General features: G+C 40.3%; 4 protein-coding genes and 1 long non-coding RNA gene across 10 annotated transcripts in view; 3 read left to right on the forward strand and 2 right to left on the reverse strand.

Moving 5' to 3' along the window:
• Positions 1 to 22,013, reverse strand: part of LOC126872919 (AT-rich interactive domain-containing protein 2) — a 57,590-nt gene extending 35,577 nt beyond the window's left edge. For 2 of the 4 annotated variants that reach the window (XR_007692250.1, XM_050633201.1), the window contains exons 1-2: positions 20,317 to 22,011; positions 19,027 to 19,120 (exon numbers count right to left, since the gene is read on the reverse strand). Coding sequence is in view for 3 of the 4 variants with exons in the window: in XM_050633201.1 (XP_050489158.1) it covers positions 19,027 to 19,120; positions 20,317 to 20,408 (186 nt within the window). In the remaining variant the exon portion in view is untranslated. Of the gene's footprint in view, positions 1 to 19,026; positions 19,121 to 20,316 lie in introns of all 4 variants that reach the window. The other 2 variants (XM_050633205.1, XM_050633212.1) reach the window with 2 other exon arrangements.
• LOC126873199 (uncharacterized) lies at positions 3,808 to 14,191 on the forward strand. 3 transcript variants are annotated; one of them, XR_007692332.1, is made up of 4 exons: positions 3,808 to 6,870; positions 6,954 to 7,466; positions 8,626 to 8,852; positions 9,096 to 14,191. It is a non-coding gene; the product is annotated as an uncharacterized LOC126873199 (long non-coding RNA). The 3 variants fall into 3 exon arrangements; XR_007692330.1 differs by lacking the exon at positions 9,096 to 14,191 and having other exon boundaries at positions 8,626 to 9,070; XR_007692331.1 differs by lacking the exon at positions 9,096 to 14,191 and having other exon boundaries at positions 3,808 to 4,613; positions 8,626 to 9,070.
• A 69-nt stretch (positions 22,014 to 22,082) lies between the features above and the next one.
• LOC126873172 (zinc finger protein 593 homolog) lies at positions 22,083 to 23,107 on the forward strand. Its single transcript, XM_050633780.1, has 3 exons — positions 22,083 to 22,467; positions 22,572 to 22,672; positions 22,867 to 23,107. Exons 1-3 carry the CDS (start codon positions 22,378 to 22,380, stop codon positions 23,105 to 23,107), a joined length of 432 nt encoding a protein of 143 aa, XP_050489737.1. The 5' UTR covers positions 22,083 to 22,377.
• A 104-nt stretch (positions 23,108 to 23,211) lies between these two features.
• On the forward strand, positions 23,212 to 24,860 carry LOC126873076 (serine--tRNA synthetase-like protein Slimp). The gene has a single exon (XM_050633576.1). The coding sequence runs from the start codon at positions 23,212 to 23,214 to the stop codon at positions 24,661 to 24,663; it is 1,452 nt and encodes a 483-aa protein (XP_050489533.1). The 3' UTR covers positions 24,664 to 24,860.
• Positions 24,861 to 25,551: 691 nt separating this feature from the next.
• Positions 25,552 to 26,077, reverse strand: part of LOC126878250 (dynein axonemal heavy chain 1-like) — a 55,352-nt gene continuing 54,826 nt past the window's right edge. Inside the window, 1 exon segment of the mRNA XM_050640838.1 lies at positions 25,552 to 25,914. Coding sequence (XP_050496795.1) covers positions 25,700 to 25,914 — 215 coding nt within the window. The 3' untranslated portion in view covers positions 25,552 to 25,699.

A 26,077-nucleotide genomic window follows, 5' to 3' on the forward strand; every position in this document is an offset into this window, starting at 1 on the left:
ACCAGCACCAGCACCAGCACCAGCACCAGCACCAGCACCAGCACCAGCACCAGCACCAGCACCAGCACCAGCACCAGCACCAGCACCGGCACCAGCACCAGCACCAGCACCGGCACCGGCACCAGCACCAGCACCACCGCCACCATCAGCACCAGCACCACCGCCACCATCAGCACCAGCACCAGCACCACCATCAGCACCACCATCAGCACCGGCACCAGCACCGGCACCAGTACCGGCACCAGTACCGGCACCAGTACCGGCACCAGCACCAGCACCATCACCAACACCGACACAGGCACCGGCCTCGGCACCGGCACCGGCACCAGTACCAGCAGTAGTAGTAGAACGACCAGAAGCAGGAGGAGGTGGCGGAGGAGGTAGGAGGTAGGAGGAGGAGGAGGTGGAGGAGGAGGGACGGGTGTGGAGAAGAAGGGTAGGAGGGCGGAGGGGTTGGCGACGCGCAGTCTGCCGTCGTCGTCGGGATCAGCTGATCGGTGGAGGTGTGCTGGTGACTGACTGACTGTGAACTCTGAATGAACGCGAACGGACGAAGAAGTCTTCGCGTGCGTACACGTATAGGGAGAGCTCTCGCCGGTGCCTCTCTCGGGGGAGGGGGAGAGAGCGAGAGCGAGCGCGTATGCGCGCCTGGCTGCCTAACTATGCGCGCCAGAGCACTCGCGAGGGAGCAGACACGAGCGTATAGCAGCGAACGGAAGTAGCGGCCCGATACGGGAAGCCCAGGATGACCTCGATATCCGCGCCAAACCATCGACGGCTGCTTCAAGGGTTGGTAGGCAGCTGACGCGTAAGGGACGCTGCTTGCTCGTACGAACAGCGTATAGAGAGGTTCGCAGGTTGGCGCTGATGAAACTTGGACGGATGCGAGTGTTTCTCAGAGCCTTGACACATAGGTGTGCGAGATTCAGCCAACACTCGGAATGATATTTTGAAATTCGAGCGGCATCGAACGACGACGTTGGTATCGATCGAAGATTCGCAGCGAAGAAATTTCGATTCTTCGCGTGTCTTCTGTCCGACACAGCGACCCTCTATGCTCGGGCTTGTTTTACCGCCCGTGATATTCTATCACGTTGTACCGTTGTAACAAGATAGATCTCGTTATTCTTGCGCAATTATATCGCTCGATTCGGCGAAACATGTGGCAACTTTGTTCGTAGGCCGAACGAACACCGGGACGATATCGAGAAAGATCGACTCGTAATTCTACGTAATGCGTACACCTCTTGAAAGCGAAAAACTAGAATTCGCGTTAAGCGTAGGGCGTGTGTACCCAGAAAGATTTCCACAGCTTCGAAACGATACGATGTAATAAACGCGACTATATATCGCCTATATGAGAGATTGGTCGCGGTGCCAGCCAACTTGCCCGATAATCGGAGGTAATTACGATATCCTATACTTTAGTAGCGCGTAATCGTTCGATCGACGGTCCGATGAACGCCGAGCGTTCGGTTTCACGGTACGCTTAGTAGTTGCATAGAGGTCGCGTCCGCGTAATAAACGTGCATGCAGTCAACGACAATTGAATACGCAATGCGCGCGGTTGAGAGGCCACGTAATTCGCGACGACAGAAGAACAGCCGCTCCTTCTTCTACCATAGACGATCGCAACGCTATCGCAGATGCTGTAACGACGCGGTAACTACTCGCACGGGATCTGGTAGCGGCTGTTCTTCCTACGCTCCGCGAGACATCAGTCGCGTTTATCGAATGCATGCAACAAGTTTGCTTTTCCGATCAATCTTTACGTTCAAATTGTATTTTCAGTTGTTCGACGCACAGACAATCGATACACGGAAAACAAAGATTTAAGACTTTAATGGCTTATAGCATTTTCCCTGAAAACGAAATAAAAAGGAGAAGAAAAGGGGAAAAAAGAAAAGAGAGAAATACTTGATCAACGTAGAAGCAAAAGTCTATTCTTCCGGAAGAAAATCTGAATAAATAATATTACTCGAACGTGGTTGTTCGCGGTGTTCGACGTATAGGAACAAACGGTCAGTTTGTTAACGTCAAACAAATTAAGAAAGAAATCTTTTTTAACCGATTCGAATGCTGCGATCGATCGCCTGCGAAATTTCGAGATTTCTCGTATCGAATGGCATGCGCATAAAAAGACTAGTATGTATAGCGTGTACACTAATAATATTATCAACGTACACGTAAGAGATTATATAAGTGGTAAGATCGGTTTCGCGATTGAACGATGAAAATACATGAAAAAATAGATATTAGCTAGAAACAGTGTTTCGAAAAACTTGGCATTTTATTTCAGGACCATTGTCCTCGTTGTTGCACGAATCCGAATTTCTTAAATTAGATAAAAAAACAAGTTGTCAACATTTTAAAAGCGTTACATATCGACCAAATTCTTTAAGTCTGATCTACCTTCGAACTTTTCAAACCAAACTTATACTCGAGAAAATTGTTCTATCGATAAATGGAATTTTTATCGGACGTGGCGTCGTAAATTACTCGGTCGATAATTTATTAATCAACGCGGTATGCGATTCGAAGTCTCGCGTTTCGAGAAATCAAACGTTTGGCCGTTAGCACGTTCGTCCGGTCCATCGGCTTCGCGGATGACGTGTACGAGTGCCACCTCGGCTGAGATATAGCAGACGCAAACGGAGCAACGAAGAAATCGATTTTCCAAATTTGTTCATAGACAGAGTATAGTTTTCTTCGATATTTCTTCTTTCTGGATAAACGCGCACTCGAAAACATTCCCGAGCATTCTCCGCTACCTGACGAACAACCATCGTGCGTCGTGTATCGTGCGTATATAGCTGTACGTAGCTGTTTCGAAAATACGAAAGATAATCTGTCTATCGGAAGATCGACGCGGACATCGATATTCTTGCTACATCGAAATGCTTGAAGCAACATCTTCTAGCCTATCGTTTCTCTTTCAACGTCTTATACGGAAAACATTTACGTATTTCAACATCTCGAAGATTTCGGTCTTTCTTTCAACAAAGCACGAAACGCAACGGTCGTTTAACGAAACGGACGGTGTGTAAATATCGGTATATGAATAAGCTTTTTGGACGAAAAGCTCGAACCGACGCAACACGACGGTCGACGGTCGACGGTCGACGGTCGACGGTCGAGGCACATCTGCGAACTCATGCGGCTGCCACGTTGTGCGCACACAGTTGTCGCAAACCAAACAATGGCCATACTCTTTCTCTGTTTCCATGCTAACTCGTTACATAAGATAAACTAATCTACCAGAGTCACAGTGCGACGAGTGTGTTCCAATGAGATACCGTGTCCGCCAGACTCGACTTATTACGATGGCCGCCCACGTTGCAGTATCTATCAAAAATTCCTTCCTATCGTACTTTTTCAGATACAATTTTATTTTCCTTTGTACCATATTCCTTGCAAACAGGTATAGCGGCTACTACCACGATTCCCATCGATCGAAAATTTGCAGGAAATTGAAAACTGAAAATAAAATTTAATAACGTCGAATCTTTCATTTTTTTACGATTCTATGCCTGGCAATACGCTTCGTAAATACGTAAATTTGCGTGCAAATAATATTTCCCTTAAACGCAAAAACAATCCACTTTTACCGTGTAACCCAAAGTTTTTCTTCAAATATTAACGATCGCCGCATAACGTTAGAAATATAATCAAACGCCAGAAATGAATGAAATACCGTACAATTGAATTTCACAAGTTTTATTCAGGATTTAGTTTGTACAGACTCGCTCGTTTTCATCGATACATCACCTCATTTGAACAGCTAACCCTCTTGATGGCATCTAAAAATCATACAAATTTCAATTCTCAATCCATTACAGATAACGTAAATGCGATAATGGAAATTATTGTTACGCGTTACTTCTCCAACCACGAGAGTATTAATAACGCGAGGATTAGACCGCCACGGCACGATTTATCTTAAACCGAACGCCACGCTCGTTTCAGATAACTACCGCCACTTTTACGATCATTCTTTAATGGCGCGTGTGCCAACGGGTTATCCAGCTACCCGTCTGCCGCCACAGATAATACAGATTAGGAAACACGCGCTCAGCTTTTCCATCATTTTCAATGTCAAAAATTAAATAATATTTCGAATCTTCACGTTCACGAACAAGTTACGTATGGTTCTTTTACGAGCAGATCGACACAAAAGTATTACGAAAATGCACTAACGTGTTTGCATATTGCAAGATTCGCCAATTTCTCTAAAGTCAGGTACAAATCGACGTTCTACCGACTCCAATTGATACAAATATCTTTACTCGACCCTATATAGATGATCGCAAATTGTTTCCTCGAATACCGAAAATAATCGACGGAAAGTACGACACAACCAGCATCGAGTCAGTAAGAAAACACCAGCTGCGGAGAAACATTCGTTTTCAACTTGGTGAGCAAAAGGTGTTTTTCGTTAAAAAGAGAACCACGGTTGCAGACGTTCCAGCTGACAAGTTGGCGAGAAAGCTTCGCCAACGGGCCAACACGAGACAAAGTAGAAAGACACGGAAAGCGCGCGAACATGCGTACGCCGCAAATGGGTCGAAGCCGGTGTGACAAAGGAACGGAGCGAACAAGAGGAAAGAGAAAAGGTAAGTACAGTGACCTCTGGCGATGGCTCGTGTTCGAACGATGGCTTACCAACTGCTCGGCCAAGGCCATTAATACCGATGTATCTCGTGCACGGCGCAGAAATGGAAACGACGAAAAAGCTTTATTTACCGTAGATCCTCCTATATAATATACAAATACAATATATATAATCGGTAGAAGAAATACGACAAAGTCGTAAATTAACGCAAGCCTCGGTCGTACCAATGAATTGCTGATACTCGGAATCGCATATGAGTCACTCGAGAACCAAACGAATCGGCTACATTTTCTCGAAATTTCTTCGTCTTGGTGTAAGAGCAAGCACGAAGAGCAAGGGCAATTTTCTAATTAATCTGAAAATCCGTTTAATTTAGTTTAATTGACGATCGTGACGATTTTACACGACTTTCCTGCTAGTTCTGCTTGCCGGCCACGATCGCAAATACGATTTCGTACGATATGACAAAACATTACTATAGCCCTTCGTAATACAAAATGAAAAAGTACCATAACCTCCGTATAGATAGATGCGATAGGTCAATTCTGGAAGGAAATAATAGATTTTTAAGGTTAAACGTATCTTCTAACACGTCGGTGTTAAATATTTACGTACGTGAAAAGATTTATTCTATATTTCTGGCAATTTTTCCACCTCTATAGAGTTCTATGCGCGAGAGAGATACTTTCCAAGCATGGGGGAGGGGGCTACTGTATTTATCTCACCCACCCCACCCACGAACGCGATCGCTCGACGAGGCAAGCATTCGCGAAAGATTTCCAACGAGTTCTGTTCGCAGACAAAAGCAACACGACGCCAACAACTTTCTATATATCGACGTGTCTAAATGGAAAGTTTCGAGCTTCGTTAAAAACGAATTAGAAGACTCTGAATTAGTAGAATTTTGAAACGTAACTAGGAACGTTGGATGATTTTAAACATGCCACCCTAGTGTTTCATATGCAACATATTTTTTTAATTGTACAGGCAAGTTATTTATATTTTGTATTTCGTTTGAAAAGCAAATTTCACTTGGTGTCAAGATGACGCAGTACCAGAAATTCTATAACGCGTCAACTTGAACCAACTTGCTTCGGGAGTCGCGACAATGGCAAGTCGAACACACTTTTATCCGTACACGATAGATACAGAATTTTCCCCCTTTGTTCGCAATTGTAAACTGTATACGATGAAAGTTGATCGATTCAAACGTGGATATGCAATTTATGTTTGTAATTTAGTTCTCAAATGGTTTATTTTCAACTTGCTAACAATATCGTCCAATACTCAAACACATTTTAAAACGTTTAGAACATTTCGACGATACGTCGTACGATTTATTAGTTGCGTTACTCGGCTGCTTCCAATCTCACGACAATAACGTTTATTCCGCTAATCCAAACGTTTCAGTATAGACACGATATGCATCCTAAATACACTTTTAATTGTCATAAAAGGAAAAAACTAAAGGAAAAATCGTAGAAACGAAAAGGAAATATCAACAACGACTGCGACGCGTTTAAAAAGTTACGCGTTGGACGTTTTCGCGTTGGTAAGAGAACGATCGACGAGTTCGAATTGAAGCGATATGCTTCCCTTTAGCTGTCCTTTATCCGTCTCACTTCTTCCTCGACTAACGGTGAGCCCATCTTACGACGGCGGAGCGTATACCTCAGGCTATCTCTATTTAATCTTGTCGAAGCAACGTTGCCGCACTATAGCCGCCACGAGGCGTACTCTCGGAAGTGGTCTGCCCTCGGATGACAGAATGGCAACGCCGCGGCATACCACCATCTCCCTTCCACTCGAGCGATTCTCGCTTTCCAATTCTTTCCATCTCTTTCTCTCCGCGTTACTTGCTACTCCGATCGTACGGCAACACCACACGCGACATTCGCCAAGGAGGTAGTAGGTGTCGTTACCTACGATCGAGGGACGAGCAAAAAGAGGAATGCCTCCACTGTAGCGAATCGTGCGACCATCGAAGTAATACCGTTCGCGAGCCAGCGATCCGATCTTACCAGCTCGATCCTTCGAAACGAGGTTATATAGACTCTTACGATAAACTTGACGTTTCTTTAGCCTTTTGGGTATAAGTTCAATGTTGGTATTATAAACGATGCCATGCACGTTTGAAACCAGTCCAATGTAATACTTTAATGCGCTATAAGAGAAGCATATGTACGTAATTCGACGTCGAACCATTCAATTGGTCGATTTAACGGTATCGTGTATGTACGTTCACGTATCCGTGAAAGGTATACTTGTCAAAGCACTTGGTACGCGAAATAGCCTCGTTTCGTATAAAGAATATATCGTTTTTCATCAATTTTATTTTCAGAAACAGGAATCTAACGGCGGAACAGTAAACGCTTCCCGCGCACTGCGTTTCAAACAGTCAAACAATTCATATTTCAATGAAAACGATATTAACGATTTAACGAACATTTTCCTTCGTTCGAGAATTCTGATTATGGATTTTTTCCAAAAGAACATAGAACAAGCTAAATAATTTGAAGAGACAGGAGAGAGAGAGAGAGAGAGAGAGAGAGAGAGAGAGAGAGCAGATACCTATTTTTTCCGTAGCAGAAAAAAAAACGAATCTCCAAGTGAAAAGTACTTGGCCAATTTGGATACAGAGATGCACGTCAGTGAAGCGCGTGCGTGGGACAGTCGCGCAGGCAAGAAAACAAGCGAAACAGCAGCAGCAGCAGCAACAGCAGCAGCAGCAGCAGCAGCAGCAGCAGCAGCAGCAGCAGTAAGCAAGCAAGCAACCAAGCAAGCAACCAACCGACCAGCCAGGCATCTCAGTTCTCTTCGGTGTCCCCGGCTGCACATGTGTGCAGGGCATGAGGTCGGTCTCCTCGTCATTCGATGTGTGAGAGCTTGACTGCCCCCTCCCCCGCGTACTGCCAGAGCGACGTTGCCGACTGTTCGATGGTTGGGCGGGCAGTGATGCCGGTATGCGTGTACCAGGGCGCGGCGTTGCCATATCGACCGTACCTCATCACCGGGGAGCGAACCAGCGAACGCCCCGCTCCCTCTCCCTCCCAACAATAGCGCCTCGTCTCTTTCTCTTTCCATTTCATTCCCCCTTTACATCTTGCCTTTCTCTTTTCTCTATTACCTCCTTCTTTTCCCTTTGTTCCCTTTCTTTTTACGCTCAATCGTAATACTTTTCTCTTTAATCCTGATCTTTTAACATACTTTAAGTTCCATATCTTATTCCTTTCGTCTCTCTCACTCTTTCTCTCTGTTACGTGCGCACCTACCATTTCCAAGTACAAGCGATGTAAGAGGCGCCGCGGCACCTGACTGACTCAGCATTACCGACTTCGTCGTGGATTCCTCGCACGCTACACGCACTGCGTATAGCGAGCAGACCAATGCCAGACTACGCTGCGTGCCCATTTGACGGCCATCCGAAGACTCTCCCGTATACCAGTCGCGCCCTTGAACAAGCCGGACACTTGCGAACGTATAACGCTTTCCCTCTGTCTCTTTCTGCATAAGTACATAGCGTATCCTTCTGACTCTACGCTGCTCTCGCAATCGTGCTCTTTCTCCCGGGGCTCCTCTCGTTTGCAAAGGGGTCTTTCCTTTCTTTTTCTTCTTTCCTCCTCCTCCTCCTCCTCCTCCTCCTCCTCCTCCTCCCCCTCGTCCTCCTCTTGTCCCCGCCCCGTGCTTTTTCTTGCCGGAACCGGTAGGAGCGTGATGTTCCGCCACTGGGTTCTTTGACAACACACGTTACCCCGATAAAACGCAAAGGCTTTACAATTTATTTTACGCGTGGTTTACGCCTATGTTTTTATCTGGTTTGTCGCTCGATCGCGACGCGTTTCGGTGATTTTACACGTGTGTTTCTACTTGCTCGTGCAGCGGATAAACTCCAGGAGAAGCTCGCTTCGAACTGTACTTCATCTTCGATTTAACATCGATTCGTCAAATAAAAAATGTTCTGCAAATCCCATAAACATTTTAGAATATAATAAGTCTTTGCTTGCTTGTTTCAGAGAATTCTTCATTTGACGTTTCAAAGATTCCAACGAAATATTGAATTCAGCAAAATTGGAATTATCCATTCGTGTGACCGAAAATAGCTAAAAATAATGAAGCACGTTCATTTTCTAGCTGGTCTATGATTTCGAAATTGGAACCCCAGATAAAATATTTAGATTAGCAGCAAACTGTGCGAGACTGACGAACCCAGCACGCTTGGTATGCAACAGCGAACCGACATGTGAGGAGGCGAAACGTATTACCTCGAATATTTCTGTACTCTTATAACTCCGTAGTACATGACATTGTGGATTTGCATCGTATTTTATTTTTTCATTAAAAATTAACACCATTACTCGTGGCTACAAAAATTTCTCTGCACCCTCTTTCAACGCTACATTTTAACAAAATTATATGTAATCTTGCATAAATAAAAATAGAAGCAATTCACAAAACATATTAAGCTTCAATTATTATTTTCCAGGAACTATATATCGAGTTCACACAGGACTTTGATCGACATTTAACGTTTCCATCTGGTCACCGGGTATAAATAGCATTATACGTTTCAATGTGGCTGAAATATTTTTGTAACTGAAATAATAACGGAGCACTCGTCAAAAAAGCCGAACGATTTTACAATTTATATTCCTTGGATCGAAATTTATTAACAACAAAGTATCCCATAAAATTTCACTTATTATTTCATAAATTTCACAAGAAAAAGGAATGGTTCTTCCCCTCGCTTTATTTTTCTTTTCTACGTTGCTATATTTCGATTAACAGAAAGAAGATTAACGATCAACTGCGAGCATGCTGGTTCTTCTTGATCTCAATAATCGACGATTTCAATTTTAAAGTAGGCGCGGTCACATAATGCACTCGATAAGGCTATCACATTTTCCGCAATTTCATTACTGTCATTGGTTTCACGCTGCTGTTCTATTACACCGTTCTAGATACGACTAAAAACAATTACAATTAGAGAACGGAAATAAAGATAAGAAGCTAAAGTTTTTTTATCGTAAGAATATATTTATCGAAGGCACGCAAACTCTGAATAACGTAGCTCTTCTACCCTTGTAAAAATTACATTTTAAAACAGCAGCTCCTCTCATTACCACTTCATTCCTTTTCATTGGTTACTGCTAAACGTATATTATTAATTATAATGTCGTGTTTGTGATATTTCAGTTAAATAAAGTATGTGAAATGAAGAGTAAAGAAAGAATCCTAGTGCAATAAACTTATATTCATACCGCATATTCAAAACTTGTATTCATAAAATTCAGTGCGAACACTGTACCCATAAAATCGATAATAATTACTAAACATAAAACGTTACATTATCGGCAGTAATTTCACTTAATAGGATAAATCATTAAAGTCGTTGCAATCGTGCAAATATTTCGTAGCCAAAACAATCTATAGAATTTTCAGCAAGAAATTAATAATTTTCCAATTTTTACCCGTTTTCCAGATACCCGTTATAAAGATACTAATTATAATCAAATTCGTCTTCTTCGTTAACTTCGATAATAATAACAACAACGATTTACAAAGTCGATGATAATAAATGCGATATAAGAAGAAGAAGAAGAAGAAAAGTATTTAAAGCTTTCTGAATAAGACTCTTATTTACTTCGTTACACGTGTAACTGCGTGACTGTAGCAGTCAGTAGAGGCATTTCTTTAACCAAGCACGAACAAGTTTATGGATTAGAAAAGCGAGCGTAGAACGGACAGCCGGCTACACACGTCCAGCTCGAAGATCACTATAATTTATTTCGAATTTCTCGTAGCCGAACGCGCGCCCGCGCGCTCGTCCGCCCGCGCGCACTCGCGAAAAACTTCCAGTTGTATTCCGACAGGAGAGCGCTCTGATGCGCGTGTGCACGCACGAGTATGAGTTTCGAGTTATCCAATCGTTTTACTTCTGTAAGAATCCGCTCTACACACCAGCGACTCGCTAATAATTTCTACCTCTACACACTTTCACTTCACGCCGACTACTCCTTAACCAGAGTAGAGTGACTTAGCCTCGTAACGCGCTGATAAATTCATCCGGGCGAACATACGAGATATCTTTTTTTTTTTTTTTTCATTTTCTGTCTTTTTGCCGAAGCGACCGTCGCGCGGTAAAAACCAATCGATTTCGAGAAGTTGGTAGATCGTGAACCTCCCAAGAGCGAACAGCCTTTTAACGACCCTGTGAAGGCGGAGAATTTCTTAACAAAGACACTTGGAAGACTTTTTTTAATGGAGGAGGTAAGTAAAATGGAAGGAGATATAGCTTATAGCGGATGGTGACAGCAAAGAAGTATCGTCGTATCACAAGTGCATCGACGTATCACAAATGTAACGCAAAAAATGTCAAATAATTACTAACTTAGAAATTAGCAATATATGTTACAACTAAAGAAATAAACATTCGAGCAAATGTCGATTGCATACGTATTTTATTATCTATTAATAATAAGTGAGTTCAGTAATAAATTACTCGATCATCTTCGTGTCTAGTAATCACTATCATCGCAAAATTGTCAGCATACCGATAAAAGCAATCTTGCAATAATAAAATATGAGAAAAGAAAAGAAAAATTTTATCGATTTCATGACCTATAGCGATGTCATCGACGATATTAAGGTATTTGTAGCGCGACAATACACCTCAAAACTAACATACGCGGAGCCTCGAAAGTCATATTCTTCACGCATGTCCCAGATTCTCTCTCTAGGAAGAAATTTCTTGGCTGTCTGTACTTTCTACACGCACGCTAACAAACAATTCAGAAATGGCCAGAACGGCACTTTGCACGCCGAAATTACATATTTCGCGTTACTTTTATTGCAAAACGACGAGGTCGGGGTTGAATTGTTTTTCTACAAAAAGATTCTTCTAGCCATTTCACGCAACATATTAGCTTTCTAGCAACTTTGTAAGAACGGTTTTCCCGCAATTAATCAAAAAGTAATTTTTTCACCCATTTACTACAGGGATTACGCGATAAAACTTTCAACTTTGAAGGCGAATATCTCCATTTCGGTAAGACCAGGCTCTTTAAAAATTGATTTTTTTATATATAATATACTAAATAACGTATCGTCAAAATTTCAATGAAATTGTAAGAAAACTAATCCACGCTACAAATACCTTAAGCAAGAGATAACACGGATGTTCGCCCCGTGCTAACAATTCCGAGAAGTGGTAGGGATAACGCTGCGACAGTTAACCGAGCAAAGATACAGTAGCTAAGTGCATTACTGTAGATAATTGTAAATTATACAAAAGTTGGTATTCCATTTTAGTTCATTCATCTTTGTAATACTAATTCACGATTCGCGTTACGTTAGCATTTTTTCAAATTTCATGCGTGCGTAACACACACGTCATTAAATTCGAAATGGAAACGTTAACTCTTCCATTTGAATAAAAATAATTCTAAAAAATATTTCGTTAAAAATATTTTAATGATACTTTAAGTGGACATCTCGATATATATATATCTTATACATATCTTCAAGACGTTAAATTAGAGCTCGAACGTTGCAAGAGCATAGATTTAGAATAAACACATAATATGCTAATAGATAAAGAACAATATGATTCAGAAGCACGCTGGGAAAACCGACTTGATTTCCATAATCGACTTCCGTAACGAGTCACTGCAGAAAAAATTTCCGTTCTTATAGGGTGCGTATTATACTTCGTAGAATCGATCAATCGGATTAGTTATTATCCGAATTTACTCGTCGCTGGAAATTTAAGAATTCGACCAAGATTTAAACAATCTGATCTCAAATACTTGAATTACACCGAGTAATTTAAACTCAAGAGAAATGATCGCGGATACGTTATACGGAAGAGGGATGCATGATTTTGATACTTTAGTTTTGACGCGAGTTTTGTCAAATAGTAAATTAAATGACAATAATTATTTTTTAACCACCCAATCGATTAATTGTCGATGGATCACAAAATGCAAAAACACGTCAAAATATCTAAAGATATTTTTCTCGTAAAGAATACTCTCGGTATGTTCGTTGTAATAACCAAATTGATCGACTAGGTCTGCCGGTGGCGCGCGACGAAGAACATGGCGTCAGCCCGCTCGAATCACAGATCCGCACTCCACGATGCATTCTGAGTCTGAGCGTAGTCGCGACCCAGCCGCGGGTTATATAGTCTAGCGAGCTTCGATCACACTTGTTGAGGGGAAGCCCTCGTACGCCGCACCACCAACTCCTCCTCCTCCTCCTCCTCCTCATATAATATTCTCTCTCCCTCTTTCTTATTCCCTACTCGCACCATCTCATCCTCGCTCCCTTGCCCCCTCCCCTCCCCCGCCCTTCTGCGCGCACCTTCTTCCCACTTTCGGTTCATGATCTATCTCCCACCCCGAATTATACCTCTCTGCAAGTGACCCTGACCTTGCATCAACTTCCGTATTGTCCGTACGTTTGGATTTCCGGAACAGTTGTCCAATTATCGAAAAAAATTCTAGGGTAAATTATAGTATCCGAGTTACAAAATTTTTTGTTCGAATGTGTATTTTCGAGGATATTTTAAGTCGCTAAAGCCGAAAACGATCGTTTTCCACGGAACTGGACGATTTTGAAAACTTTCCCGACAAAGGTCTTAACACTCATAACCGCAGAAATCCACGTAATGCCATGATCATACAGAGCGGTAAGCGGTGAACGGTAAGCGGTAAGCGGCAAAACACGTGACGGCACAGTCAATGCCAATTTTATCGCTTACCGTTCTCTTTATGATAACAGCCTAACCGGCCGCCTCGTGCCACCGCGTGCGGTCGGAAAATAAAAAGTAACCGAAAGCCGAAAAGTAAGCCATTGCTCACGATTCAAAACCGTACAGAGTAAGCGGTACGTACAGTAGGTTAAGAGTACTAAATTTAAAGAGAGGCATTGTCAAAATCCACGAGGACATCGCGTATCAACAGGTTGGCCGAAATTTTGTACGCCTTATTTCCGCGAAGAACGACGCTTAATTTTGGGCTTCAACGACCTCAACAACTCAACTCAACTTTTAAGGATCCAAGAGGTGCTATTCTAGCCGAGTATTTTACAGTCGGGATTCTATGGTAGAATCAAATTCAATCTATCTCGTTCTTGTCTTTTTCGTTTTCTCTGATTCGTCGATTACGAACGATTTGACAAGTCGTTGCACAGTCGATGCACTGTGACTATCATGATTTGCGATACATCGAGCATGGAGAAACGATTGATCGAAAGTTGCTGAAATAGTGGCTTGGATTAAAATTTATAGCAGTATTCGACCGCTAACGCTTGATTCGTTGCCTCAAAATGGAAAAGGCGCCTTTGCAGCAACGTCCACAGTCCGAACAAACGAATTTCAGAGTTTTCCGCTTGGATGCATCGCGCTTCCTTTTCGAGCGCGAAGCGTCGTGTCGTTGTGGTCGACGTTCGACCAACGTGAAGCGGCATCTCGAATCGCGTGAAAATCCGAGACGGAGATGGAGAAATTGTAAATTTCATAAATACATAAATACACAAGAAAAAAGAAATAAAAAAGCTTTTTAGAAATTGGACAAATAAGTAAAATAAATAAATAAAAGTTCCGCTATTCGCTGCAGAATTCGCCATGATTCTTTCGTTGGAAATCGCTGTGGTATAGGTTATGCACGTTTTTCAGGGGGTTGTCCCCTCGACGATAACTTCGATGACGAATAAGTCGTCCTCTCGACTCTATACGCGTTTCCACTTTTTCGCTAGTTGAAAAAGGAGATTCGATGGGAGAAGGGAAGCGAGAAGAAGCCAGACGCGTCTTTTCATTGCGCGGAACGTGTTCCGTAGTACGACTTTCCCGGAAAGTGACGATTCGATGAAGTATCTCTAACAAAGGAACGAATATTAAAATTGTCGATTGCGGTGTCCGTAGACTTAAATCCGTTATAGAAAAATCATAATTTTTCTAATTCTTCGAAACGCTTGATACGAAATGTAAAATAAGTGTTATTCCTTTTCAAATGTAAAGTATACTTGAATAAACTATAATGCTACAACTTATAAATAGTTATTTCAAATTTAGTTTACGTAGAGAGCGATATAAATTATATATTAATGTCTAACGAGGAATTTCAAATTCTAACAGAGAAACGAATTATAAAAAGTTGTACGCGTGAAAGTAATGGATCATTGCATAGAAGGTACGAATGTATTTAAGAAAGGACGTGTACAGTGGTTATTTTGACGGATGGTATACGTTAAGATGCTACCAGATGCAACGAGAAGGAAGAGAGGTGAAAAGCTTCGCCATGTTATGCCACAGCGCTGCCACCGCACAAGTGCATACCTATGTACGTTTATGTGCATACATACGACTACACGCGCGCGCGCGCGCACACACACACACACACACACACACATATCTATATATACATGTAATATCGAATCGGTTCTTAAGAAAACATAGACCAACGGTTTTTACTCTAGAGAAGCAATCATCCAGAAACTTATGCGAATGAAATAGCTTACTTTATAACTATGTAACGTACATTCTATTTGAGAGAATCTTATAGCGATGCGTTATAAAGGGTGGCAATTTTTTGATCCGAAGCAGTATGTTTCTCTCGTAATTGCGTAAAGAAATATCCTTGGCTTATCTCGGTGGAGAACGCCGTCACGAGGATGCGGAAGCCTGTTCGAATACAAAAAGCGCATTACCAATAAATTATTTCGAACGAAAAAGCAGTTGGGAACACTTTGACTTTAACTGCAAAAATTGTTACACGGAGGTGTTTTGAGTATAACGAAAAAGCGACGAAACAACGACGCAGACATAAACAATCAGCAAAAATTCTATCTTTAACGGAACGCATGTTTCAACGTTCCAATATTGATTTGAAAAGTTATACAACAACGGCTACTACTTTTTCTTACAATTTATCCTTAAACGAAGAAATTATTTTGCGATCACCGAACGTAAAGATTGGTTCATTTTGAAAAAAATAGATACGAATTGTTCTTAAATAAACCGATCGAATTACGGCAGCAGCGGAGAGTAGCAGAGACAAGGATAACGCGTTCAAAAAATCATTTCGATCGCTTCGTTACTCGTCGTAGCGCAAAGAGATCTCGTTACGTTAGACGAATCGAAAGCTACTATGCGAATCAAACGGACGACCAATTATTTCATTGAAATGCCTGAATCACTGTTCAAACTTCACAGTTTGTTTTCCAATGTTAAATAAAATATTCAAAAAGAAATGAATTCAAATTTACATTAACAAGAAGTTGTATGGAAACGAATTCTATTCTATCGTTTTCCATATGCATAATACAAAGAAACCACATCGAGGCGAACGTTCGAACGAATACTAAATGTTCTGAGAATTTGAGTGTGCGAAAAGAAACGCGCGAGCGTACATATGTGCGATATCGATACACGACGTAAACATAACGTGTATACATAGTTGACAACTCGATATCGTCAATTTCACTCCGTAAACGCAGGTCTAACAACAAGTAAATCTTAAATTTATAAATATAAATCGTAAATTTTAACACCGAACCCCAGCAATTTTATATATATATATATATATATATAGATTTACTTTGTAAAGTTGCTTTTACTTTCTAAAAAATCTGGAGAAGTATGGTGAGAAATTAGATGTGAGATTGAATTCTGAATTGATTCGAGCGAATGCAGGATCTCAAAGGCCTCGGTGTTCCCCGAAAAGGCCTTTTCGCCGGAAAGAGAGATCTGTTCGACGCGTTAAAGAAATTACATCCGAATTGATTCGGTTTATTAAAATGTGCGCCAAAGCTACGTGTCGAAGATTAAAAGATAATAATGCTAATGAATTCTCTTGGACAAACAACGCGTGCCTACGGGCAATTGTCTGTCAGCGTGCACCTGGCTTTATGCGAACAGTACCGTATGTTTGTCAAAATGTAAGAAATGCCCGAACACGATTCATTCTTGTTTCTGTAAGATTCGTTAACCATAATGTTACGTGTACGTATCAATCCACGTGCATGAATGACAACACGAGCGCGTAAATTACTGTTTATAAACTTGACAAGCTCGGGCCGTACGCGTCGTGTAACGTTGGGCGGTGACCCTTTGGTTTTGGGTCTTCTCCCGATGAGAAAGACGCGATTATCGGAAATCGAGGTTAGGCGAGGTTAATCGCGAAAAACGTATACAGCGAGCTTCCTGTGTTAAAAAATTGCCAATATGCTCAACTCTAACTATCGCAAGTGTAAAAGTATAACAAAATAATCGTATTCCAGATCGCATCGAGTTTCACGTTTTACTTCACTGTACATAGGTATGTACAATGTACACACATATTTCCTGCTCATAAGTATATCTCGAGTAAATCGAAAAATTGTACACTCTTCGTGAAACATACGTATATATGTATATTTATATGCACCATATGGTTTTGAAAATCGCGCTTGTATCAAACGTGTGGCTATACACGCATAGATGGTTGTAGCTAGTTAGTAGTTCAAAAGAGGTGAATATTACACTATTGCGTTGTTTACGTGAACCGCCATATCCCATAATATCTAATATATAACAATAGGTAGTAAAATCTTTTAATATAACAAATAATCCAACCATCCAATATGTCATGTAGAGTGAACTGTTTTTTCCTTTGAAAAATATCATTGGCAAAGATGTAAAATAGCGATTTAGTTACACTTTTATGCAATTATCATCAAGGTTATTTACTTTGATTTCACGTAATAAAGCAGCTATAGATTTTGTCACTGTTATAGTTTCATTTTCGAAGCACGTGATCGACGAACGAGTGTACCCGTTTCGCCAAACAATCGTTTTCCCGCGTTTCCGGGACGCATTGCTCGATTATTAATCGCGCGTGATGGATCGAAAACCATTTTTTTTTTTTTTTTTTTGTTAACGATAGAACTTAAAACAAGAGAAAAAAGGGGGAAGGGCAAAAGTATGTATTAGAAGAATAATCGAAGAAGAAATTTTGTCACAAATATGTTCCGACGTTTTACGAATTTGAGTCATATAACTAAAACAATGCATTTTTTATAAAATAAGTTGGGTTGATTTGTCGTTTTTAATTTCGTTTGGCACATTACAAATTAATTTGCAGATTATTAATTTTTTAATAATTCTACCTCAAGGAGGTTGCATATATACATATATATATATATATATATATATGTACATACTTAGTAGACCGGTAGTCTTGGATTTGGGAGGCTTCCGTAGCAAAGAGCACGCGACCACTCGTCCTTCCCGCGCCTAGGAGCGTGCGCGGACGCTCGAGGCATTCGCATACTCGAAATTCGAGCTGGGTAAACGAGCCAAAGCGATTTCGATGCGCAGAACCGAATCGAGTACCTGATCGGTAGGATGGACAGTCTGCCATGTAACTTGGAATGAAAACACGGAATGTGACAGAATGACCCGAACCGATCGTGGAACTGATTTGTGAATAAACGTTGCTCCACGTACCGTTGAATATATTCGAACTAGATTGGATATAACTGAGAAAGGCCAATTGTTCGACGACAAGGAAATTGGGTCGTTCGAAATGTATGAAACAGATCGTACCTCCTCCACAGCATAATAAAATTTTCGTAAAAATTCGCATTATCTTATAAAAGTTACACGTTTGCTAACGGCCAAGTAAGCTTATCCGAGATTTGCTTCTTTATTTCTCAGTCCACATAAATACTTTGTGCGTGTTTCGAAGCTTTGTCACAGTATTGCGATACAACGCAATAAGTTTTTATTAGAATATAATAGACAAAATGTTAGACCTATACATTCGATGAACTTTGTGTTCGAGTATCATTTTCTTATTGCGCTTGAAATAAAATAAAAGATAAACGATCGATACACCTCGTTCAATGTGCCTAAAGTGTAGACAAGTATCGTAATAGTATGAACACGGGTGATCCGTACCCTAAGTATTAAATTATAAAATTATCCTTCTTTTTATTATATAAAATCATATAAGAATAACGAGAAGCAAAAGAATATTCTCATTATAGTGTTTTATTTTTATTCAAAGTATCATCCTATGAACCGTGGTATATTGCACGTATTTGCAATGATAATAATCTAAAAGAGAAATGATCAAGAAATGTAAATTAGCGTGGAAACAATAATTCGAACGAAAGGATCACGAGTGTAAAAATGAGTGTAAAATGAGAGCATATACCGTATCCAGGTACGTGGTAAAACCCTATTCACACGTTTTGCTAATAGTACATAGAAACATAATATTTCTGACATTTTCGCTCATTGTGTTACGCGAGAATTACGTATGAAGTTATGGATATCAAATATTTTTGTACACGGGGCATGTTGGCGAAACTGAACTGTACTTGAAAAACTGAAGAGAAAAATATATACATACATGTCAGTATGGACTCACCTTTATCCATCCGCCATGAGCAGTAACGACGACGTACAACAAGTACAGATCTATATCTTTTCCATTGATTTTCGGATTTTTCTTGAACGGAGTCCTGAAACGTGTCAAATTTACGATATGTGTAAAAAAAACCAACGATATAATAGAAAAATGTGATATTTATAGGAGTACAGAAATAATGCCATAAATTACTGTACTGTGAATTTTATTTTTTGAATCTTAGCATTCGCCGAAGTAAATGATAGATTACTTATTAACTTGTTATCTCCTTATTTTTTAAACGATAAGAACATTTGATTTTCTTCGGTATGCGTAATTGCACATTTACGTATATGGTATAAGGAGGTGTCAATACGTATTAAATTATACACGATATGTATAGTACTATTATACATAGATATAATTAGACATATAAAACATGTAAAAATATATAAAATCAATAAATTATTAAAAATATAAATTAGGTGTCGATTCTATGTCGATTCTTTGATTGTATTCAACGAATACACAGATTCAGTGACAAATAGGCAGATTCCGACCGAGGTTAAAACCGTTTAGTATAACCATCGAAAATGCTTTGTATCCGTTTCCTAAACTAATAAAACATGAACAATGACGTAATAAAGGACAATGTTTACGCGTGAAATGATTCGCAGTTATTCGATTGTTCAAACGCTTGTACATTCGTGTTAATATCATTAAAATCCAGTTATCGAATGAAGAAAAAACCTTTGCGTTTACAAGAATCGCGATATCGAGCGACATAAATTCGAATGAAAGAAAGGAAAAAAAATCAACAAGTTGATCATAATATTGTTCATTTCGATCGAACGTAACCTCAATCGCAATAAGATAGGCGACCGATAATTGTCGATAAAGAAAACATGGAACACACGTAAACAAATGGCTTGCACAAAGGCGAGTTTCTCTGGGAAACTTTAAACTAATCGTACATAACCTCAACTTTGTCTACATTCTGGGTAGGCAATGTTAATCCGAATCACTTTCGAAACGTCGCGAGAACGATTGAACGAGAATATGTGTTTCTAGCGATCGAATAGAGCAAGATACATAAATAATAATAATAATAATAATAATAATAATAATGATGATGATGATAATGATGATAATAATGAAAATAATGATAAAGAAAAGGAAAGAAAAATAGAGAAAACGGTTGAATGCAAACGGGGAAACGGAGCGGAAAATAATGATCGATGTATGAGAGAGTAGCCAGACAGAGAGATAAATAATGGAATGGAAGAATGAGAAGCATCGAAATCAGCTTACCCTCTGGTCTCATGGAAATGACGGAGGTCCTTAAGGAAGTTGTCCCTCTCCCTCTCGTAGGTGACGGGGTCCTTGTTGAGGATCTTGGCCATATTCGCGAGTGATAGAGTGCGTGGGCGTGCTAATCGGGGTGTGCTCTGGATTTACAGGGCACGTAAGGGCAGCAGGCAGAAAGAGAGGTGCACATGGGCGCTCATGAGAGCACATTTACGCCAGGTGTGTCCTGGTGCTATGAAAGAGATGGGTACGCGAGGACGAGGACGACCACGGGTCGACACGGGGTCGCGACCCGCTCCCGACATCGGGTCGTCTTGTCCTGGCCCAAAGTGTCGGCCGGTGGCCTCTCTCGCGCGCGCGAAACCAACGAGACAGCAGCGGCTTTTCCCTGCCGCGTACACCGCCACCCCGGATCCCCGCGCACCAATATACACTAGCTACGTTGTCCCTCGCTGTGCACACTCGACTCTCGGCCGCGTGGGGAAAAATCCGAATGTACACGTAGTTCCACACACAGTAGTCACTACCAATCAACCGAGCGAACCGTGTTACGGGCACGGGGCCGCAACGCGACTTTCCTCGCGGCCCGATCGATTCACCTGTCACTTGTCAACGATACCGTTCGGATACGTTGCGCCACGCACTCGTACCAACGATACTCTTCAACCGAGCGAACCACAGAATTCACCTGCGCGGTCCTACGCGAAGCGGCAGACCGACTCGAGACCGCGTTTCCCTACGAGCGAACGCTTGACGTGCGCCCGTATATCAAAATGGCGTCTCCTCCTGCCTGGCATCCATTGGCGAAGCCACAGCCAATTTCCCGTACGCTACGATAGCTACGGTCAGCGCCGACCCTACACACCGCGACACCGTTTCCGCTAACACACCTCGTACCGCACGCGGCACACCCTCGCACATTCTACGTCATTTTACGCGCGACACCGCGTTGCCCCGACCATACCACACAGCCTAGCCCTCGCCGCTTTTTTACCCTCGCCGAACCGCACAAACAAAATCCCGGGTCGCGCAGTATTTTTACTTTCAAAATGGTGTGGACCCCCCTCAAGTCACTGGCGCACCGTTTGAATTGATGTGACGCTTCGCCGATAGAGGCGCGACCTACTCTAACATATTATACCGACATCTGCCGGTTCTACCACAGCATTACCATCACTTTCAAAGCAAATTACTGCGCATGCCCATTTACGAATGTTCTTTCTTTTTAATCCTAGTTTCTTCTTCTTCGGTTAACTCTCATCTCTCTTGTATATTTACGTTAAACGTTCGATACTAAACATTTGCTTATCATCCGTACTTTCTCGAGGCAATTTGTAAATTTGCCGTTTCTAATATCACCTTCGTCGATATATTCTATGTTTCGAGTTCATTTCACAAAAATGTATCTGCTGTCGATTTCGTTGGTTTTCAGAGAAGCGTTTGAAAGAATTACGATCGCAGAAGAATACCGACGAATTTTAATGCCATTCACGATACTTACCACTGGAAACTCTATCACACCATTATAACCTTTTTACGAATTCTCATAAAGGCGAAGCCACCGTGACGTTTGACCAATAGCAACGCTAAAAAGTCTCCAGCAGTCGTGAAACTACTATAAATTCCATTATATACATAATCAATTTGTACACATTGATTTTATACACTTCGTACATCGTTTAAAACGAATGTTTAAAACGAATGTGTAAACACTTTGTGTAAAATTAAAGATTTTATAAGATTAACGCTCGTTTCGATGAGAACGAGCCGTAAATCAAACTTTTACCACACACTTATTACCTTATTTCTTTGCATTTTTTCAAACAGGTTATGAATTCACACTGAATCGTTACAACTGCATGAATTATTGAATTTGATATATAACTATTATTTATCGTTTATCTTAATAAATCGAGGATAGAAGGTATTCCTTTGGACATAGCAATTTGCACACATTTCGTCGAAACATACGTACTCCTTGTTTGTTGTAATACCGTTTTGTAGGTGTGAACGCGATAGGCAGTGGAATTTAATTTCATCGTGTAAATTAATCTTTCATCGGGAATGACTTATAAACGTAAAAAATATCACAGGGGGGACACACATTTAAAAAAAGGTTGGCGAACTAAAAGAAGAACGAAAGATTTGGACGAGGTATAATAACAACTTAATTTTAAAAATCTAACCTAACCTTTATGATATGCCACGTGGGTACGTACGTACGAACGGCAATTGTTACACGATATTCTTTATTTTAGATCGATGAAGATTTGAATGACAAAAATGTAGAGAGGCTATTAAATCAGAAAGTAGACTTGGATAAACCTGGGGCAGGTCAATACTACTGTATTCATTGCGCGTGAGTGTATAACGTAACGTGATATATCATTTTGAATAATATAACCTTTCGATGCATGTACTCTGTTATTTTGTAACCTTTGCGCGTACATATGTATCATTTTTACATTTAAATGGTTGTTTTGTATATCGTGATGTCTCTACGTTTGTATTATGAACGTTGAGATGTACTAAAGAATTCATTTTCATCCGTAGGAGATACTTTATAAATGATATCGCTTTAAGCGATCATTTTACGACAAAAGTCCATAAACGAAGACTGAAAGCTCTTGAGTTGGAACCGTATTCCATCGAGGAATCGGAAAGGGCAGCTGGCAAAGGAAGTTATATCGCTCCACAAAAGAGAAAAATTGAGACGATAAGTCGCGACAGTTGCAAAATGGACGTTGAGTCGGGCATTCCACCAAAAACTAAAATACCAAAAGTGGATGCATAGAAATTAACTTTTTTATAAACGAAATTTGTTTTCGAGAAACTTATAGAAGCGTATAAAGATCATAAAGGTTGTCGGAAAGTCGTAAAAGTTTATAGACGGTTACAATGGCAAATCACGTAGCACGTTTCGTAGAGAAACGTATGGTTCTGAAGTGCATAACGCGTAATACTTTGAAATTTGTCGATACGCTATGGATTTCTAAAAGACGATATACTTCTGCGTTATTTATTTCAAACATCGATGGCAAAGAATATTATTCATTTATACAGCCGTATATAGATTTTGATAAAAGATTAACAGATATGGAAAGGTTACAGCAAGATTTGGCAGCGCGAAAATTAAATTTGAACGCCAAGGACGTTAAAAGTATGTGGGACTTTTACAATTCTGTGCATACGAATAAATCTAAATTAGAACAGAGAAGCCAAGAGATATCGAACAAACTAGTTCCTTTTTTTGAAAAACAAGAAAGTTTAACCACAGGGGAACAAGCGGAATTTACAAAATTAAAATTGCAAATCTCAGCGGTAAAGCATGACTTGAGAATGATTAAAGATGCCTTGGAGACTTTAAAGGAAAGTATTTTGAAGAAAATGTTTCAATTACCAAACGAATTAGACAGGAAGACACCGGTCGAGGGTCCTATCGTATTAAAACGCGTTAATTCTTTGAACGAACGCGCACACCCGGATAAGAAGAATCACATCGAAATTGGAAGACATCTTGGTTTGTTGGAGTATAGAAATCCAATGCAGTACTATTTATGTAACGACGCGGCTCTTTTCGAACTTGGTATATTAAGTTACGCTGGAAAAATACTTGGCGCGGATAATATGATCAGAGTAGCGGGCGCAGATTTTAGTCGTAGCTTGATAATAGACGGTTCTGGTTTAAATCACGAAGATCCTGCGGATGCTTTTATAATAGACAATTATAACGAAGTAGATAAAGATTCGCCGAATCGTATGCACCTTGTTGGAGGTGCAAGTTTATTTTCATTTTTGGCAATGCACGCAAAGCAGTTAATAGACCCACGTCATTTTCCAATAGCATATTTTTCCACTGGGAGGCAATACACCCCTTTTCGAGCAGGTTCTACCCCGATTGGTTTGTTCACTGTTTGTCAAGCTTCAGCTGCGCTTGCGTTTATATTGGTGAAGGATGGGAAAAGCGAAGAGTATCATACGCAATTTGAAAGATTGTTAAACACCGTATGCAAGTTGTACGATAACGTGTGCGATCATTATCAAATTGTGCTGAGATCATCTTCAGAATTGCGGCCGTGGGAATCAATGCGCGTATCTTTCGAACTGTGGTCTCCCTTCTCGAGACAATACATCGAAGTTGGTCATATATCCGTGTACGGTGAATATTTTAGTAAAAGATTGCAGATTATTTATCAGTCGGTAGATGGACCATCCTTCCCTTCCGTGATATCTGGCACTGTATTGTCGGTACCACGGCTTCTAGGATGCTTATTGGAACAAAATCCAGATAAATTTGTTATTCCACAGAAAGTCTTGGAACATATGCCTGCAGATAATACTTGTCTCTAAATTTAGGAAACGTATTTCCAAATACTTGTGTCTTGCACCATGATTTCCGCATACTTTTTGATGTTTGTCGTTTCTAGCGTATTTTGTTTATATTTATACTGTTATATTGTATCGTGTATATGATATATGCGTAGTATTTATATATATATATATTTCTTTTTCCTTTTTGTCGAAATAAATATATTTATATTTAAATATCCGCGTGGTTGTTTGCTTTATCTGGTCGTTTATTTGTATAGTTACGTATAAATGCTTGAAACAGCATACATTTATACGTGTTGGAGGCAGCATTAAAAGTCGAAATGCTTTTGTCTTTCGCTTGAAAAATTTTATACCAATCTGTACGTTGGGTCGCGTACACGTTATTTCCGTACGATAAAACTCAAAAGATCAATATATAACATGGTTTTAAAATTTGGAGAATTACCGGTACGAATAAGAAAAATTATGTATTATACGTTGTGCGCAACGCATCAAAGATTTTGGGCAAAATCCATTTCTCATGGCTTACCGAATTTCTTGAAACGATCGGTGCACGCTTTAGTGCCGATGGTGCCAGGTAAAATAACGCATTCTCGAAATTGCGCATAAAAGAATAATGAAATTTTCTTAACAATTTTATAATACGATTACGTACATTACTATTTTATTGTTAAGAAATGAAAAACTAACTAGCACTTATTTTGTCGCAGCATTTCTATCGACGGTTGTGATCGTTAAATGGGCTAACGAGGAATATAGAAGATCAAAAAGGAAGGATCGACAATTAAACGAAAGAGATGCATAAAACGATTAGAACGGATCAATAACAATCGTTACACTCGTTGCCCGTTCTCGTTAACAATAATAATAATGATGATGATAATAATAATAATAACAACAACAACAACAATAATAATAATACCCTTGTTCTGTCGTTTTATCGTAATTTTATACCAAGTATTTTGTTTTGCTCGAACAAAGAATAATACGAATAATATGTAGAGCAATTACATGGAGATTACAAGCGAAACAAAGAACATTAAAATAGATATCGTTAATAATCCAATGCACAAATCAGAGCTACGCCTCTCTTGATCCAATGAGCTTGCGGTTTTTGACTAGGAATTTCCATCGGCAATACAAAATTTGTCGAATGACCGGTAGTGCTCAATGTTCCTGCTCGGTTGATAGTTTTGTACACGGGACAAACGTAGATTCCTTCGGGCTGCTTGTGATCTACTTCCGGCAAAAGTAGAATCGGAAGCATGTCTGCGAAAAAATATTCACGAAATCACTTAGACAGAGAGTTGGTATTATCACAAAGAGAGGGAAAGAAAGGATTTTTAGTAGAGGTTATAGCATATAATTTAGTAAAAAATGGATGTAGATGATAAAATTCAATTGTAATCATCGATAGCAGTTATAAAATAGC

The sequence above is a fragment of the Bombus huntii genome, chromosome 2 (assembly GCF_024542735.1).
Source record: "Bombus huntii isolate Logan2020A chromosome 2, iyBomHunt1.1, whole genome shotgun sequence".
In the NCBI taxonomy this organism is placed as follows: Eukaryota; Metazoa; Arthropoda; class Insecta; order Hymenoptera; family Apidae; genus Bombus; species Bombus huntii.

Coding starts and splice junctions, on each gene's coding strand:
- LOC126873172 (XM_050633780.1), top strand. CDS start 22,378: ATGACTTATAAACGTAAAAAATATCACAGGGGGGACACACATTTAAAA. Junction 22,468..22,571: donor GAACGAAAGATTTGGACGAG/GTATAATAACAA, acceptor TCTTTATTTTAG/ATCGATGAAGATTTGAATGA. Junction 22,673..22,866: donor TACTACTGTATTCATTGCGC/GTGAGTGTATAA, acceptor TTTCATCCGTAG/GAGATACTTTATAAATGATA.
- LOC126873076 (XM_050633576.1), top strand. CDS start 23,212: ATGGCAAATCACGTAGCACGTTTCGTAGAGAAACGTATGGTTCTGAAG.